The following is an 18,140-nucleotide window of genomic DNA, read 5'->3' on the forward strand; positions in this document are numbered from 1 at the left end:
TGCTGTCAAAGTCTTCTTCACCACAGAAGAAGAGAGTTGGTTCAGAGAGACTGAAATATACCAGACCTTCTTGATGAGACATGACAATATACTGGGTAAGGAGATATAAACCGAGAGTAAAAGAAGTAAATGAAAAAGGACTGAACTAAGTGTTTGTGTGTCTGTAAAGAGGGAGTGCTTAAATAAAGGTAAACCCCCAGGGACTAAGAAATCTTTCTAAAATTGACCTAAATTGTTTGTGTTATTTTCTAAATGCACTCACGGTTTTCCTGTCATCCCTTCTTTCCAACCCCCAGGATTCATAGCAGCAGATATTAAGGGAACCGGCTCGTGGACTCAGCTCTACCTAATTACAGACTACCATGAGAATGGATCTTTATACGACTACCTCAAGTCCAACACCTTAGACGTCAAGGCTCTGCTGAAACTGGCCTACTCGTCCATATCAGGCCTCTGTCACCTGCACACTGAGATCTATGGCACACAGGGCAAACCAGCCATCGCACACCGAGACCTGAAGAGTAAAAACATCTTGGTAAAAAAGAATGGATTCTGCTGTATAGCAGACCTTGGACTGGCGGTCAAGTTTAACAGGTACAACATTTTGTACAGGACTTTTGAACACTCATTTTAATAGCATACTCACAATACAGTTCAGGAGTATCTTGGAGATTTTCTGAAACATCTTTATTCTATTTCTCCTCCCTCTCTCAGTGACACCAACGAGGTGGATATCCCTCCCAACCTCCGAGTTGGGACAAAGCGCTACATGCCGCCTGAAGTGCTGGAAGAGACCCTGAACAGGAACTATTTCCAGTCTTTTATAATGGCTGACATGTACAGTTTTGGCCTCATTGTTTGGGAAATGGCCCGACGTTGCATCTCTGGAGGTCAGGAAAAAGAAATATATGTTTTAAACATGATCTATACATGTCTAGATGTTTACTTAATAGTAATACTTATTCCCACATATATCTGTTTTTCATGAAGGCATTGTGGAGGAGTATCAGCTGCCCTATCATGACCTTGTGCCCACTGATCCGTCCTATGAGGACATGATAGAAGTCGTCTGCATTAAGAAACAAAGACCTTCATTTGCTAACCGCTGGAGCAGTGATGAGGTATTCTAAAGGTTTTCCCAATACCATTTTCTAACCATGTGTATTTTTAAAAGACTTAATGTGTTGTAATGGCTTTATTAATAGTATTCTTATGGTTATACATACTGTATCAATATTTTATAGAGCGGTAATAAGCCATTTACACCTGGGGTTGCAAGTGGCTTATCAGAAAGTGAGTTATGAGTCATGAGTTTCTCACATAATAAAAAGCCATCAGATCTGCAGGTATAAATTCAATTGAGTGGTTAATAAATTAATTTATCTGGTCTTTTGACTGATTAAAGAGCTAGATAAAAAAAGGCACATTCTGCTGGAGGATACATACCTGTCGGAAGGGCTTTTTCACAACCTGCAAACCTCAGAGTTGTCCTTAAAAATGGCTTATAATGAATTATTAATCAATAATCAATTCATTCATCACAACTTGCAAACCCCTTTATAAAAAATATTGTTTTATTCTTATGTACATTCACGTGTGCTTTCAGTGTCTACGGCAGATGGGAAAACTGATGTCTGAGTGCTGGGCTCACAACCCAGCTTCTCGCCTCACAGCGCTGAGAGTGAAGAAGACCCTAGCGAAGATGTTAGAGACCCAAGACATCAAACTGTGACAGAGAGTTAAGAGAGATGCTCTCATCACCAGGGACTTGTCACTGCCACTGGCATAGCGCCACTTACACTGGCCAATAGAAGAAAGGGAAGATAAAAAAGAGAGACTGTGAACGATAAGACAAAGGATACTGACAGAGAGGATGAGTGATGGCGATAACGGTAGACAGGGAGCCAGAAAAATGAGGCAAAAGATTTATTATGTCAGGGGAGATCTGCCTTCCTGTTGTCTGAGCTACCTCTGCCTCAGACCAAGTGTTTTAGGTTGTGCTTTCTGTGAAAGCTGAGTAGTTGTCGGGTCCAGACTGTACCATAGGGCAGGAGGACAGGGACCCTTGCAGGGATGGAGCACTAAAGTCCTTCTCATTAGTTGTAAACAGAGGAAGCTCTGCCCTTCTAAAGCCATATAGCAGTATTCTATGTACAGTCTTTTGTACTGTCACAGCTGCCTTTGTGTTTCTTTTTTTGACTGTCACTGTCGACCATCCAAAGAAATGTCTAATTCATGCTCAGTGACCTCATTGTCAATTATGTTATTATTGCAAAACAAAGTAAGACTAAATTTATGATAAATCATATGTCCAGAAGGAACAGATATTTCTATATAGTATTCCTATGTAAATTTTATTTCAATATTAAAATAAGACCTCTACGTGAAACATGTATCGTCATTGATGAATTTGTGAAAGTTGGTTGTCCTTCAGAGCTGAGACGAAGGCCTTGCTCTCCCTTTCCACTCGCAATTCATTTGTACATAATTGAGCTGAAATCTATTGATAATTATTGCCTTTCTGGATGTTAAAATGTGTTTTTGATGATTTGTGTACAGAATATGTCCCGTCCACTCTACCACTATGGCATCTGCCTTATTTAATCTGTACATATGTGATTAATAAGAGTGTATGAGTGGATCTGGATAACATTCCCCCAATAAAAACGACTATGTGTCTCAAAGGCTTGTCTATTTATGTTGGAATGCTGCCATAAGATTGATGTTATTTATCTCACAATACAAACAAACGAGATCCTCGTGGTCGGTTTTCAATGTTGCATATAAATATAATTTATTATTAGTCTTAAAAATTCTTTCTTACACTTTGTACAATAACTTGACAGATGAAATGCAAGCAGTTGCAACATCATGAGTGCCAGTAACAGACAGGCTACATTCTCACTATACACAATAATAATCATGAAGCTGAAGAACAACTAGGGAATGCAAAATGCTAGCCCACGGAGAATGTAAAGATTGTTTCAGAAAGATGCAAAGTTTGCATAGACGGCTTTACGAAAACTGGGACAACTGCCATTAAAAAAAGAAAAATCAAGAACCAACCACGTGGAACAGTCACAAGTGCTGCTGTATCAAAGGAATGTTGCATTTACAAGTACCACTAAGTTTTATGCGCAGTCAGTGTCATAACATTGATGGCTTCTGTCATTAATGTACAAACACAGAAGTCTGAGTTAAAATCTCTGTTCTCCAAAACACAGATGAAAGTCAATCAGTTCTGAACACAAGAAATTACACTTGATGACGTTTGATATTTAGTTGATCGCCCTCTGTATTAAATTGAAACCTTATACACTGTATGTCAACTATTTGGTACAAAGCAGTCATATTCAGTTGCATTGGTCCTACAAAAATATACTTATTTGATTCCCTTTTTCTACCTCTCCTCTCTGCCTGGTCACTTTAATGTAAATGATATCATCTTGAACAACATACAAATCATCAGCATCAGTCATAAATTGTATTCAGTTTGAGAAAATTGTCTTGATCACAAAATGACCTGATAATTAACCATGCAAAGAAAGAAAAATCATAACCAATGCAACTTATCAAAAATATTTTAAAGATCTAAAAAAAATCCTTTGAAAGAAGCACACATATTTAAAATCAATAATTATACATGACATGAATAAAAAGTATTAATAGTAGTTACTACAGCAACACTAAAGCTGTAAAATGGTTACATCATTGATTTCCTTCTGTACATGTAAATGAGTCATTACTGCAAGAGTCCACCGGGAGGTGCTATAATACAGTCAAACATAATGAAACGGGAAACAAAATGTAAAGACACTGCAAAATAGTCCATAACAGGCAGCATGAAATACAAAAAAAACATATGTATAAATAGGCATATTATTAAATACTATGTTATAACAGAACACATACATGTCCATGGAGTTGCTATGGTTTTTGGAGAGTGAGAGATGCTTCCTTTGATTCAAGCCTTGCTCCTTTGACCTTTGATAGCACCTCACTACTCAGACTGTCTATGGCAAGGGCATCATCCACATATCCGCACAGCGCATCCAAATAACCACACAGCTGTTTCCAAGGAAACTAGAGCCAAAAATATCAAGTCGTTATATATCAAGTACCACAAAAAGAGACAGAGAGAAATGACAGATATTCTTGTTTACCCTCCAAGTTTTAACACCTTTTGTTGCCAATTTTTAACTGGGTCATGGCTGAGTAGACCTAGCTGTTTCTTTCTTCTTGCTTCTCTGAGTGTGCGCACACCCCCCCCTCAACCCCCCATACACACACACACGGTATCTGTGAGTGTGTATGTGCATTTGTCATTTTGATGCCAAATGACTCGCCTGCTTTTTGCCGTCCCCCTCTCTTATTTTTTTTTTATGTCTTCTTCCTCCCTGGAATGTCACAATCCCTGGTGGACAGATGTCAGTGTTCAGTCGCAGCAGGAACAAGGCTTTCATGGCGTCCCATCTCCTCCAGTACCTGGGCCAGACGACTGAGGTTGCCATCAGGAAAATGCTGGGCCTCCCACAAGTCCAGGATTACTCCCGTAGGACTGGATTTGGTGGCAAAGTAGTTAAGATACCTGAGTGAATGATTGTGACAAAACAGAGAAGGATGGGTAAGAAAAAGCATGTAAATGGTTAACATATAAGAATGGGTTTACTTGAATTAGAAGATAGGACTTGGCTGGTGTGCTGACATGGTTTAAAAAAATATTTTTAACATTTTTTAGCTCTGCAATCTGTACACAACAGGGTACATCTAACGCATACATTTAAGTCTCATTTTTCATCATATGACAAGACAGAAAAACGTGTTTGCAATGTAAATCATTTAATTTTTTAATAGATTTTTCTCTAAAAAATACCATTTTAAAGGAGACACTTGGTTTAAAAATGCAAAAAGGTGCTCTTTTTTTCCTTCACAATATTAAGCTTTTTCGCGACAAGCACAGCACAGAAATAAAATCAAATGTATATAAAGTTAAGAGAAAATTGGGGAGAATATGCAAATAGTTGCTGATTATGCAGTCTCTTTAAGTAAGTTTAAAAAATAACTATAAGAGCATTTGTGCTGCAAAGGATATTTAAAATAAAAGCCTATCCTATAGTGTCATCCAGTTTTGATATTCAAAATTAACACATCCTAAAAAAAATATAATAAAAATAGTTTTACATTTGAAAAAAATAAAACTAACATGAATGTATCTACGTATAGACTTCTGTTCTGAATGTATCATCTGTGAATGAAATGTTGGTTCAAGTCTCTCCCCTGCACTCTCCTTCGTTCACGCCACACTCTGTAAGTGCTCTTGGCAATCTGCAGCTGCTGCATGTGATAAGGCCGCCCCGCCGAGCTGGGACCTTATAAATGGAAACGCACTGTATCTCCATCACACACACAAGACTATCAAAGACACATGGGTGATGTTTTGAAAAGAAAAACGTCATTCTATCTTTGTCTCTCTCTCTCTGTCTGTCTCAGTTCAGTCAAACTCAGTCTCAATTCAGCAGATGTGTATCAAAATGAGTCACATTCCCACATGACAATCAAATAATTCCCTGTGTGATCCCGTTGCCTACTTCTAATGAACAAAAGGATTTAGCAAAATTGCACATTAACAACCTTTTTCAAAAATAGGAAGATTTGTGAATTTAGTTTATTATTATTATTTTTCATTGCATCTCTTTCATTTTCCCTTAAAAAATGAGCAAAGTCTGATGACAGCCAGTTCCTGTGGCCAGACTGCTAAGGGCCTAAATCATGAGTCACTGTCTCGCTCCTTTTCTCTCTCAGACAGCCCTGTTCCTCTACCCACCTGTCAAGGTTAAGTTTGTGGGCCAACATCCTCCAGTCATTTCCCCTGGTCTGTGGTGCATCGAGACTGCCACACAATTTCTGTCGGATGGAGACAGGGATGCGAAAGGCATTGGGCCCCACCAGTGTGGTGATGTTGCTAGCGGGGTCCAGCAGAGACGTGTCAATACTCTGGGAATCCTGCAGAGAGAGAGAAGGGTTGAAGGAGAGACACACTATAGTAGTGGCATTTTTTCAGCATGTACATAATTTAAGACCATCTGACAAAACGAAACATAATGTAGCTCAAAATTGATTGGTAGCTCAGAAAATTCCTGTTTCTGGATTGTATAAAACGTGAAAATTATTAATTTTATTGTCATCCATTTGTTAGCGTGAGCTGAATGATTCTGAAATATATTGCATCTGGAGAATTAAGTGCTGGAGGTCTGCCTACACAAACCAGAGCAATACCCAGAGACAAATGAACCAAGGCCAGGCACAGACACAGATCTGCAATGCATGTACGGTTATTCATCTGAGCACAAAGCCTGAGCGCTCCGCCATCCCTCAAGCTCTATCCTCCTGGCCAGATGGCCTTTGTGAAACAAATGCAGCGCAACTAGAGGGTGATTATCCCCCTCTGCTCTGCATTGGCCTGTCATAGGCAGGACTATATGAAGGCCGCAGGGTCGAGACTCCCTGTCTTCCACCCTGTCAGTCTTTATGAACAATCCAAAAAGAGGGAATAGGACACAGGAGAGAGGGTAAATTCATTCAAGTATCTCTCACAACACAGAGAGGAGCGCAATGTGGTGGAGGAAATGCATTATCTCCATTATTAAAATTCTTTTCATTCATTTAAAATTCTCTGATCTTTTTTTAGATAGATAGATAGATAGATAGATAGATAGATGTAGGGGAGTGGATTTTGGAAGCAACGTGTGATCTTGGTGAGTTTGTTTTGTGATGCATTGCTCGTATCTAAACAAGAAGAATAATTATTTTAAGCTGTTATACATTAAATGCAAGAGTGTAGGCTACATGTAAATACCCACATATAAATCCTACCTCTGACAGTGTAGTATCCAGCTGAAAAATCTGTCCTTCTCCCTCCACCTGGCGGACACATATCTTACAGGCCAGGTCCACAGTGCTAGAGGAAAACCGCTCCAGAGTAAAGCAACAGTGGAGGTTTCTCTGTGAGCCGCTCCACACTTGCTGAAAAGAAAGCTCCTGCAGAGAGTTGAAGATGGTAGAAGATTTACTCAGCTGTTATTAAGCCTGTGACAATGTTGAAGTCCTTTTTTTCTGAAGGGTGCCAGTTTACCTGGTACTTAGCTAGTAGTTTGCTCTTCCACATTGTGTGGGGGACATCGTGGATGGAACATCTCAGGTTGTGGGTGCTGTCTTTAAAGTTGAGAGTCTTTGGTTCATCCAACAATTTCCCACCCATTTGCTTCTCCATCTGTAGGACTTCCTGAATACACACAAAACACACTGGTTTAGTATATGAAACCATGTATACTGTACTGACATCAAAACAAATGTGTCTACTTTTGTGCTGCCGTATACTGTTGTTGTTTGCTACAGAAGTTTTATTTGCCTTTTAAGTCATAGAAAAGTCATTGCATAGTATGACACAAAAAGTCATAGAACAGTCATAGTATAGTATTCCATAAAAATTGCATAAGAAGTCATAATATATTATGACCTAAAGAGTAATTAAAAAGGCATACCGTCATGAAAAAGTCACAGTATAGTATGTAATAAACATAGTATAGCATAACATATAAATGTCTTTAAAAAGTCATAGCATAGTATGTCAAAAAATGTATAGGCAAGGCAAGGCAAGGTAGCTTTATTTGTATAGCACATTTCAGCAACAGGGTAATTCAAAGTGCTTTACATAAAACATTAAAGAGCAGTTAGTATGTTATGTTGAAAAAAGTGGGAAAAAGTCATAGTATAGTAAGTCAAAAAGTCAAAGTATAGTATGTCGAAAAAGTAATAGTATAGGATGTTGAAAAAAATCATAGTATAGTATGTTGAAAGAAGTAATAGTATAGTATGTTGAAAAAAATTATAGCATAGAACGTCGAAAAAAGTAATAGTATAGTATGTTGAAAAAAGCCATAGTACAGTATTTCGAAAAAAAATGGGAAAAAGTCATAGAATGTCGATAATAGTCATCGTATAGTATGTAGAAAAAAGTGATAAAAAGTCATAGTACGGTATGTCGAAAGAATCATAGTATAGTTTGTCATAGGATAGTATGTTGTAAAAAAGTGATGAATAAGTCATAGTATGTCGAAAAGAGTCAGTATAGTGGCTGGTTAGCTCAGTTGGTAGAGCAGGTGCACAAATGTAGAGGTTTATTTCAAAAGGTCCACTGTCCTATGTCATAATATAGTGTCTTGAAAAAAGTGATTAAGTTATATTATTTTATGTCGATAAAAGCCATACTATAGTATGTCGAAAAAAAGTCACAGTATAGTCTGTCAAAAAAAGTGGAAAAAAAGTCATAACATGTCGAAAAAAGTCATAGTATAGTATGTGGAACAAAGTAACACTATAGTCAAAAAAAAAAAGTAATATTATAGTATGTCGAAAAAAGTCATAGCAAAGTATGTGGAAAAAAGTCATAGAATAATATGTTGAAAATAGTCATAGTATAGTATGTCAAAAAAGTGGAAAAAAGTCATAGGATAAAATATCAGGAACAGGTGATACAGTGGCTGGTTAGGTCAATTGATAGAGCAGGTGCACATGTGTATAGATTTTTTCCAGCAGGACCAGGGTTCGAGTCCAACCTGTGATGTGTCATAATTAAGTGTCTCAAAAAAAGTGATTAAGTCATAGCATTTTTATGCCAAAAATTGACATAAAATGTTGAAAATAGTCATAACATAGCATGTTGAAAAAAGTTGTAGTACAGTATGTTGAAAAAAGTGATGAAAGACTCATAGTATAGTAAGTCAAAAACAGTTGCTATGGTGTCTGGCTGGCTCAGTTGGTTGAGAAGGCACACATGTAGAGCTTTTTTTCCAGAAGGTCCAGGGTTCGAGTCCGACCAGTAACTGTTCGCATGTCATAATTACGTGTCTCGAAAAAAGTGATGAAGTCATAGTATTTAATGTCGAAAATAGTCATAACATAGTATTTCGAAAAAAAAGTCAGTATAGCATTTTAAAAGAGTCATAGTATAGCCTATTGAAAAAAGTGATGAAGGAGTCATAGTATAATATGTTGAAATGAGTTTGTTTAGCGGCTGGTTAGCTCAATTGGTAGAGCAGGCACAAACGTAGCGGTTTGTGGCCAGGTTGGTTCAGTGGTAGAGCAGGCGCACATGTACTGAGAGGTTTATGCCTCGACACAGAGGTCCAGCGTTCAAATCCAACCTGTGACAACATCCTGCATGTCTTCCCCCTCTCTCTCCCCTTTCTCACTTAACTGTCCTATCAAATAAAGGAAGAAAAAGGCCCAAAAAATCATCTTTAAAAAACAAACATCTAGAGGGGTTTGAGGTTATTACAGAGCCCCAAGGTTTGTAGTCTGGCCTGTAAAAATGAAAATTGAATATTGATATCATCAGTTACCCACCTTGTTAAGTGTCTCATTAATGATCAGTGTCTTCACATTATTTAATCATTAATAATATATATGTCAAATGAGCAAATTTGTTATTTAGTATCAAACTGGTATGACTCAGTACCCATGAAGTAGCTCCTCAGTTTAGAAAAGGTTGGTGAAAAAGGTTTGAGGTTATACAGAAGGTATGTTTGAGTCTGACCTGTAATGTTGTAATAGTATAGTATGTCCAAGAAAAAAATTATTATGTCTATAAAAGAAGTATTGTATGTCGAAAAAAGTAATAGTATAGTATGTTGAAAAAAAGCCATAGTACAGTAATAGTATAGTATGTTGAAAAAAATGGGAAAAAAAAAGTATAGTATGTTGAAAAAAAATATTTTAAAAAAAAATGGGAAAAAGTCATAGAATGTCGATAATAGTATCGATAGTATGTAAAAAAAAAGTGATAAAAAGTCATAGTACGGTATGTCGAAAGAATCATAGTATAGTTTGTCATAGGATAGTATGTTGTAAAAAAGTGATGAATAAGTCATAGTATGTCGAAAAGAGTCAGTATAGTGGCTGGTTAGCTCAGTTGGTAGAGCAGGTGCACAAATGTAGAGGTTTATTTCAAAAGGTCCACTGTCCTATGTCATAATATAGTGTCTTGAAAAAAGTGATTAAGTTATATTATTTTATGTCGATAAAAGCCATACTATAGTATGTCGAAAAAAGTCACAGTATAGTCTGTCAAAAAAAGTGGAAAAAAAGTCATAACATGTCGAAAAAAGTCATAGTATAGTATGTGGAACAAAGTAACACTATAGTATGTCAAAAAAAAGTAATATTATAGTATGTCGAAAAAAGTCATAGCAAAGTATGTGGAAAAAAGTCATAGAATAATATGTTGAAAATAGTCATAGTATAGTATGTCAAAAAAGTGGAAAAAAGTCATAGGATAAAATATCAGGAACAGGTGATACAGTGGCTGGTTAGGTCAATTGATAGAGCAGGTGCACATGTGTATAGATTTTTTCCAGCAGGACCAGGGTTCGAGTCCAACCTGTGATGTGTCATAATTAAGTGTCTCAAAAAAAGTGATTAAGTCATAGCATTTTTATGCCAAAAATTGACATAAAATGTTGAAAATAGTCATAACATAGCATGTTGAAAAAAGTTGTAGTACAGTATGTTGAAAAAAGTGATGAAAGACTCATAGTATAGTAAGTCAAAAACAGTTGCTATGGTGTCTGGCTGGCTCAGTTGGTTGAGAAGGCACACATGTAGAGCTTTTTTTCCAGAAGGTCCAGGGTTCGAGTCCGACCAGTAACTGTTCGCATGTCATAATTACGTGTCTCGAAAAAAGTGATGAAGTCATAGTATTTAATGTCGAAAATAGTCATAACATAGTATTTCGAAAAAAAAGTCAGTATAGCATTTTAAAAGAGTCATAGTATAGCCTATTGAAAAAAGTGATGAAGGAGTCATAGTATAATATGTTGAAATGAGTTTGTTTAGCGGCTGGTTAGCTCAATTGGTAGAGCAGGCACAAACGTAGCGGTTTGTGGCCAGGTTGGTTCAGTGGTAGAGCAGGCGCACATGTACTGAGAGGTTTATGCCTCGACACAGAGGTCCAGCGTTCAAATCCAACCTGTGACAACATCCTGCATGTCTTCCCCCTCTCTCTCCCCTTTCTCACTTAACTGTCCTATCAAATAAAGGAAGAAAAAGGCCCAAAAAATCATCTTTAAAAAACAAACATCTAGAGGTTTGAGGTTATTACAGAAGGTCAAGGTTTGGAGTCTGACCTGTAATGTTGTCTTGCATATTATTAGTGTCTCCAAGAAAGTTATTTAGTCATAGTATATTATGTCTATAAAAGTTATAGTATTGTATGTCGAAAAAAGTCATAGTATAGTATGTCAAAAGAAGTCAGAGTACAGTATGTAAAAGAAGTCAGTATAGTATATCAAAAAAAGTAATAGTATAGAATGTTGAAAAAAGTGGCAAAAAGTCATAATATAGTATGTCAAAAAAAAGTCAGTATAGTATGTAAAAAGTCATAGTATAGTATTTCGAAAAAAAAGTGTAAAAAAGTCATAGTATAGTATGTCGAAAACATGGTAAAAAATTCATAGTATAGTATGTCGAGAAAAGTGTAAAAAAGTCATAGTATAGTATGTCAAAAACAGTGTAAAAAAAGTCATAGTATAGTATGCAAAAACAATGTAAAAAAGTCATAGTATAGTATGTCGAAAAAAGTGTAAAAAAGTTATAGAATGTCAAAAACAGTGTAAAAAGTCATGGTATAGTATATCGAAAAAAGTGTAAAAAAAGTCATAGTATAGTATGTCAAAAAAGTGTCAAAAAGTCATAGCATAGTATGTTAAAAAAGTGTCAAAAAGTCATAGTATAGTATAGTATAGTATGTCGAAAAAACTGTGTAAAAAAGTCATAGTATAGCATGTGAAAAAAGTGTAAAAAAGTCATAGTATAGTATGTTGAAAAAAAAGTGTAAAAAAAGTCATAGTAAAGTATGTCAAAAAAAGTTATAATATAGCATGTCGAAAAAAGTGTAAAAAAGTCATAGTGTAGTATGTCAAAAAAGTGTAAAAAAGTCATAGTATGTCGAAAAAAGTTATAATATAGCAAGTCGAAAAAAGTGGAAAAAAGTCACAGTATAGTATGTCAAAAACAGTGTAAAAAAAGTATGTCGAAAAAAGTTATAATATAGCATGTCGAAAAAAGTGGAAAAAAGTCATAGTATAGTATGTCAAAAACAGTGTAAAAAAAAGTCATAGTATAGTATGTCGAAAAAAAAGTGTAAAAAAGTCATTGTATAGTATGTCGAAAAAAAAGTGTAAAAAAGTCATAGTATAGTATGTCAAAAACAGTGTAAAAAAGTCATAGTATAGTATGTCGAAAAAAGTCATAGCATGTCGAAAAAAGTCAAGATAAGTAAGAGCGTTCACCCCACATTTGAGTCCTGCAGTATGTCAAAAAAGTGTCAAAAAGTCATAGCATAGTATGTCAAAAAAGTGTCAAAAAGTCATAGTATAGTATAGTATAGTATGTCGAAAAAACAGTGTAAAAAAGTCATAGTATAGCATGTTGAAAAAAGTGTAAAAAAGTCATAGTATAGTATGTCGAAAAAAAAGTGTAAAAAAAGTCATAGTAAAGTATGTCGAAAAAAGTTATAATATAGCATGTCGAAAAAAGTGTAAAAAAGTCATAGTGTGGTATGTCAAAAAAGTGTAAAAAAGTCATAGTATGTCGAAAAAAGTTATAATATAGCATGTCGAAAAAAGTGGAAAAAAGTCATAGTATAGTATGTCAAAAACAGTGTAAAAAAAGTATGTTGAAAAAAGTTATAATATAGCATGTCGAAAAAAGTGGAAAAAAGTCATAGTATAATATGTCAAAAACAGTGTAAAAAAAGTCATAGTATAGTATGTCGAAAAAAAAGTGTAAAAAAGTCATAGTATAGTATGTCGAAAAAAAGTGTAAAAAAGTCATAGTATAGTATGTCCAAAAAAAAGTGTAAAAAAAGTCATATTATAGTATGTCAAAAACAGTGTAAAAAAGTCATAGTATAGTATGTCGAAAAAAGTCATAGTATAGCATGTCAAAAAAAGTCATAGTATAGTATGTCGAATAAAGTGGAACAAAGTCGTTGACCTTTAGCTCACCCGGTAAGAGCGTTCACCCCACATTTGAGTCCTGCAGAAAGGTGGGTTCAAATCCAACCTGCTACCCTTTGCTGGTGTGTCATCCCCCATCTCTCTCTCTCCCCCTTTCATGTCTATCCACTGTCACTACTTAATAAAGGGAAAAGCGGCAAAAAAATAATCTTAAAAAGAAAAGTCATAGTATTGCATGTAAAAAAAATCACAGCACAGTATGTCGAAAAGTCACGTAAAGTATGTAAAAAAAAGTAATTGTTTAGTATGTCGAAAAAAGTCATAGTATAATAGTATGTTAAAAAAGTCTTACTATAGTATGTCAAAAATAAAGTGTAAAAAAAGTCATAGTATAGTACGTCGAAAAAGTGAAAAAAGTCATAGTATAATATGTCAAAAACAGTGTAAAAAAGTCATAGTATAGTATGTCGAAAAAAAGTGTAAAAAAGTCATAATATAGTATGTCAAAAACAGTGTAAAAAAGTCATAGTATAGTATGTTGAAAAAAGTGTAAAAAAGTCATAGTATAGTATGTCAAAAAATTCATAGTAGAGCACGTCGAAAAAAGTGAAAAAAGTCATAATATAGTATGTCAAAAACAGTGTAAAAAAGTCATAGTATGTCGAAAAAAGTGTAAAAAAGTCATAATATAGTATTTCAAAAACAGTGTAAAAAAGTCATAATATAGTATGTTGAAAAAAGTGTAAAAAAGTCATAGTATGTCGAAAAAAGTTATAGTATAGCGTGTCGAAAAAAGTGGAAAAAAGTCATAGTATAGTATGTCAAAAACAAAGTGTAAAAAAGTCATAGCATAGTATGTCGAAAAAAATTTGTAAAAAAGTCATAGTATAGTATGTCAAAAACAGTGTAAAAAAGTCATAATATAGTATGTCGAAAAAAAAAGTGTAAAAAAGTCATAGTATAGTATGTTGAAAAAAGTTATAATATAGCATGTCGAAAAAAGTGTAAAAAAGTCACAGTATAGTATGTCAAAAAAGTCATAGTATAGTATGTCAAAAACAGTGTAAAAAAGTCATAGTATAGCATGTTGAAAAAAATGGAAAAAAGTTATAGTATAGTATGTCAAAAACAGTGTAAAAAAGTCATAGTATAGTATGTTGAAAAAAGTGAAAATGAAGTCATAGTATAGAATGTCAAAAACAGTGTAAAAAAGTCATAGTATAGTATGTCGAAAAACAGTGTAAAAAAGTCATAGTATAGTATGTCGAAAAAAGTCATAGCATGTCGAAAAAAGTCAAGATAAGTAAGAGCGTTCACCCCACATTTGAGTCCTGCAGGAAGGCGGGTTCAAATCCAACCTGCTACCCTTTGCTGGTGTGTCATCCCCCATCTCTCTCTCTCCCCCTTTCATGTCTATCCACTGTCACTACTTAATAAAGGGAAAAGCGGCAAAAAAATAATCTTAAAAAAAAAAGTCATAGTATTGCATGTAAAAAAAAATCACAGCACAGTATGTCGAAAAGTCATGTAAAGTATGTAAAAAAAAGTAATTGTTTAGTATGTCGAAAAAAGTCATAGTATAATAGTATGTTAAAAAAGTCTTAGTATAGTATGTCAAAAATAAAGTGTAAAAAAAGTCATAGTATAGTACGTCGAAAAAGTGAAAAAAGTCATAGTATAGTATGTCAAAAACAGTGTAAAAAAGTCATAGTATAGTATGTCGAAAAAAAGTGTAAAAAAGTCATAATATAGTATGTCAAAAACTGTGTAAAAAAGTCATAGTATAGTATGTTGAAAAAAGTGTAAAAAAGTCATAGTATAGTATGTCAAAAAATTCATAGTAGAGCACGTCGAAAAATGTGAAAAAAGTCATAGTATAGTATGTCAAAAACAGTGTAAAAAAGTCATAGTATAGTATGTTGAAAAAAGTGTAAAAAAGTCATAGTATCTCGAAAAAAGTTATAGTATAGCGTGTCGAAAAAAGTGGAAAAAAGTCATAGTATAGTATGTCAAAAACAGTGTAAAAAAGTCATAGTATAGTATGTCAAAAACAGTGTAAAAAAAGTCATAGTATAGTATGCAAAAACAATGTAAAAAAGTCATAGTATAGTATGTCGAAAAAAGTGTAAAAAAGTTATAGTATGTCAAAAACAGTGTAAAAAGTCATGGTATAGTATATCGAAAAAAGTGTAAAAAAGTCATAGCATAGTATGTCAAAAAAGTGTCAAAAAGTCATAGTATAGTATAGTATAGTATGTCGAAAAAACAGTGTAAAAAAGTCATAGTATAGCATGTTGAAAAAAGTGTAAAAAAGTCATAGTATAGTATGTCGAAAAAAAAGTGTAAAAAAAGTCATAGTAAAGTATGTCGAAAAAAGTTATAATATAGCATGTCGAAAAAAGTGGAAAAAAGTCATAGTATAGTATGTCAAAAACAGTGTAAAAAAAGTATGTCAAAAAAAGTTATAATATAGCATGTCGAAAAAAGTGGAAAAAAGTCATAGTATAATATGTCAAAAACAGTGTAAAAAAAGTCATAGTATAGTATGTCGAAAAAAAAGTGTAAAAAAGTCATAGTATAGTATGTCAAAATAAATGTGTAAAAAAGTCATAGTATAGTATGTCGAAAAAAAAGTCATAGTATAGTATGTCAAAAACAGTGTAAAAAAGTCATAGTATAGTATGTCGAAAAAAGTCATAGTATAGCATGTCGAAAAAAGTCATAGTATAGTATGTCAAAAACAAAGTGTAAAAAAGTCATAGCATAGTATGTCGAAAAAAAATTGTAAAAAAGTCATAGTATAGTATGTCAAAAACAGTGTAAAAAAGTCATAGAATAGTATGTCGAAAAAAGTCATAGTATAGTATGTCGAATAAAGTGGAACAAAGTCGTTGGCCTTTAGCTCACCCGGTAAGAGCGTTCACCCCACATTTGAGTCCTGCAGGAAGGTGGGTTCAAATCCAACCTGCTACCCTTTGCTGGTGTGTCATCCCCCATCTCTCTCTCTCCCCCTTTCATGTCTATCCACTGTCACTACTTAATAAAGGGAAAAGCGGCAAAAAAATAATCTTAAAAAAAAAGGTCATGGTATTGCATGTAAAAAAATCACAGCACAGTATGTCGAAAAGTCATGTAAAGTATGTAAAAAAAAGTAATTGTTTAGTATGTCGAAAAAAGTCATAGTATAATAGTATGTTAAAAAAGTCTTAGTATAGTATGTCAAAAATAAAGTGTAAAAAAAGTCATAGTATAGTATGTCGAAAAAAGTCATAGTATAGCATGTCGGAAAAAGTTATAGTATAGCATGTCGAAAAAAGTGTAAAAAAGTCATAGTATAGTATGTCGAAAAAAGTCATAGTATAGCATGTCGAAAAAAGTCATAGTATAGTATGTCAAAAAAAAGTGTAAAAAAGTCATAGTATAGTATGTCGAAAAAAATGTGTAAAAAAGTCATAGTATAGTATGTCGAAAAAAATTTGTAAAAAAAGTCATAGTATAGTATGTCAAAAACTGTAAAAAAGTCATAGTATAGTATGTTGAAAAAAGTGTAAAAAAGTCATAGTATGTCGAAAAAAGTTATAGTATAGCGTGTCGAAAAAAGTCATAGTATAGTATGTCAAAAACAGTGGAAAAAAGTCATAGTATAGTATGTCGAAAAAAAAGTGTAAAAAAGTCATAGTATATTATGTTGAAAAAAGTTATAATATAGCATGTCGAAAAAAGTGTAAAAAAGTCATAGTATAGTATGTCAAAAAAGTCATAGTATAGTATGTCAAAAACAGTGTAAAAAAAGTCATAGTATAGCATGTTGAAAAAAATGGAAAAAAGTTATAGTATAGTATGTCGAATAAAGTGGAACAAAGTCGTTGGCCTTTAGCTCACCCGGTAAGAGCGTTCACCCCACTTTTGAGTCCTGCAGCAAGGTGGGTTCAAATCCAACCTGCTACCCTTTGCTGGCGTGTCATCCCCCATCTCTCTCTCTCCCCCTTTCATGTCTATCCACTGTCACTACTTAATAAAGGGAAAAGCGGCAAAAAAATAATCTTAAAAACAAAGGTCATAGTATTGCATGTAAAGAAAATCACAGCACAGTATGTCGAAAAGTCATAGTAAAGTATGTAAAAAAAGTAATTGTTTAGTATGTCAAAAAAAGTCATAGTATAATAGTATGTTAAAAAAGTCTTAGTATAGTATGTCAAAAATAAAGTGTAAAAAAAAGTCATAGTATAGTAGGTCGAAAAAGTGAAAAAAGTCATAGTATAGTATGTCAAAAACAGTGTAAAAAAGTCATAGTATAGTATGTCGAAAAAAAGTGTAAAAAAGTCATAATATAGTATGTCAAAAACAGTGTAAAAAAGTCATAGTATAGTATGTTGAAAAAAGTGTAAAAAAGTCATAGTATGTTGAAAAAAGTTATAGTATAGTGTGTCGAAAAAAGTGGAAAAAAGTCATAGTATAGTATGTCGAAAAAAGTGAAAATAAAGTCATAGTATAGAATGTCAAAAACAGTGTAAAAAAGTCATAGTATAGTATGTCGAAAAAAAAGTGTAAAAAAGTCATAGTATAGTATGTCGAAAAAAAAGTGTAAAAAAGTCATAGTATAGTATGTCGAAAAAAATTTGTCAAAAAGTCATAGTATAGTATGTCAAAAACAGTGTAAAAAAGTCATAGTATAGTATGTCGAAAAAAGTAATAGTATAGCATGTCGAAAAAAGTTATAGTATAGCGTGTCGAAAAAAGTGTAAAAACGTCATAGTATAACATGTCGAAAAAAGTGTAAAAAAGTCATAGTATAATATGTCAAAAAAAAGTGTAAAAAAGTCATAGTATAGTATGTCAAATAAAGTCATAGTATAGAATGTCAAAAACAGTGTAAAAAAGTCATAGTATAGTATGTCGAAAAAAAAGTGTAAAAAAGTCATATTATAGTATGTCGAAAAAAAAGTGTAAAAAAGTCATAGTATAGTATGTCGAAAAAAATTTGTAAAAAAGTCATAGTATAGTATGTCAAAAACAGTGTAAAAAAGTCATAGTATAGTATGTCGAAAAAAGTAATAGTATAGCATGTCGAAAAAAGTTATAGTATAGCGTGTCGAAAAAAGTGTAAAAACGTCATAGTATAGC

General features: G+C 33.7%; 2 protein-coding genes across 4 annotated transcripts in view; one reads left to right on the forward strand and one right to left on the reverse strand.

Moving 5' to 3' along the window:
- The window catches only part of bmpr1bb (bone morphogenetic protein receptor, type IBb), a 57,293-nt gene extending 54,609 nt beyond the window's left edge, over nt 1–2,684 (forward strand). For all 3 annotated transcript variants that reach the window (XM_028601569.1, XM_028601568.1, XM_028601570.1), the window contains 5 exons: nt 1–95; nt 297–594; nt 715–890; nt 991–1,121; nt 1,607–2,684. The exon at nt 1–95 is cut by the window's left edge and continues 98 nt beyond it. In XM_028601569.1, the coding sequence (XP_028457370.1) occupies nt 1–95; nt 297–594; nt 715–890; nt 991–1,121; nt 1,607–1,732 (826 nt within the window). In that variant the 3' untranslated portion in view covers nt 1,733–2,684. The remainder of the gene's footprint in view (nt 96–296; nt 595–714; nt 891–990; nt 1,122–1,606) is intronic.
- A 1,635-nt stretch (nt 2,685–4,319) lies between these two features.
- The window catches only part of unc5cb (unc-5 netrin receptor Cb), a 128,561-nt gene continuing 114,740 nt past the window's right edge, over nt 4,320–18,140 (reverse strand). The window contains exons 14-17 of the mRNA XM_028601485.1: nt 7,133–7,282; nt 6,874–7,038; nt 5,825–6,003; nt 4,320–4,588 (exon numbers count right to left, since the gene is read on the reverse strand). Of these exons, the coding sequence (XP_028457286.1) occupies nt 4,429–4,588; nt 5,825–6,003; nt 6,874–7,038; nt 7,133–7,282 (654 nt within the window). The 3' untranslated portion in view covers nt 4,320–4,428. The remainder of the gene's footprint in view (nt 4,589–5,824; nt 6,004–6,873; nt 7,039–7,132; nt 7,283–18,140) is intronic.

The sequence above is a fragment of the Perca flavescens genome, chromosome 16 (assembly GCF_004354835.1).
Source record: "Perca flavescens isolate YP-PL-M2 chromosome 16, PFLA_1.0, whole genome shotgun sequence".
In the NCBI taxonomy this organism is placed as follows: Eukaryota; Metazoa; Chordata; class Actinopteri; order Perciformes; family Percidae; genus Perca; species Perca flavescens.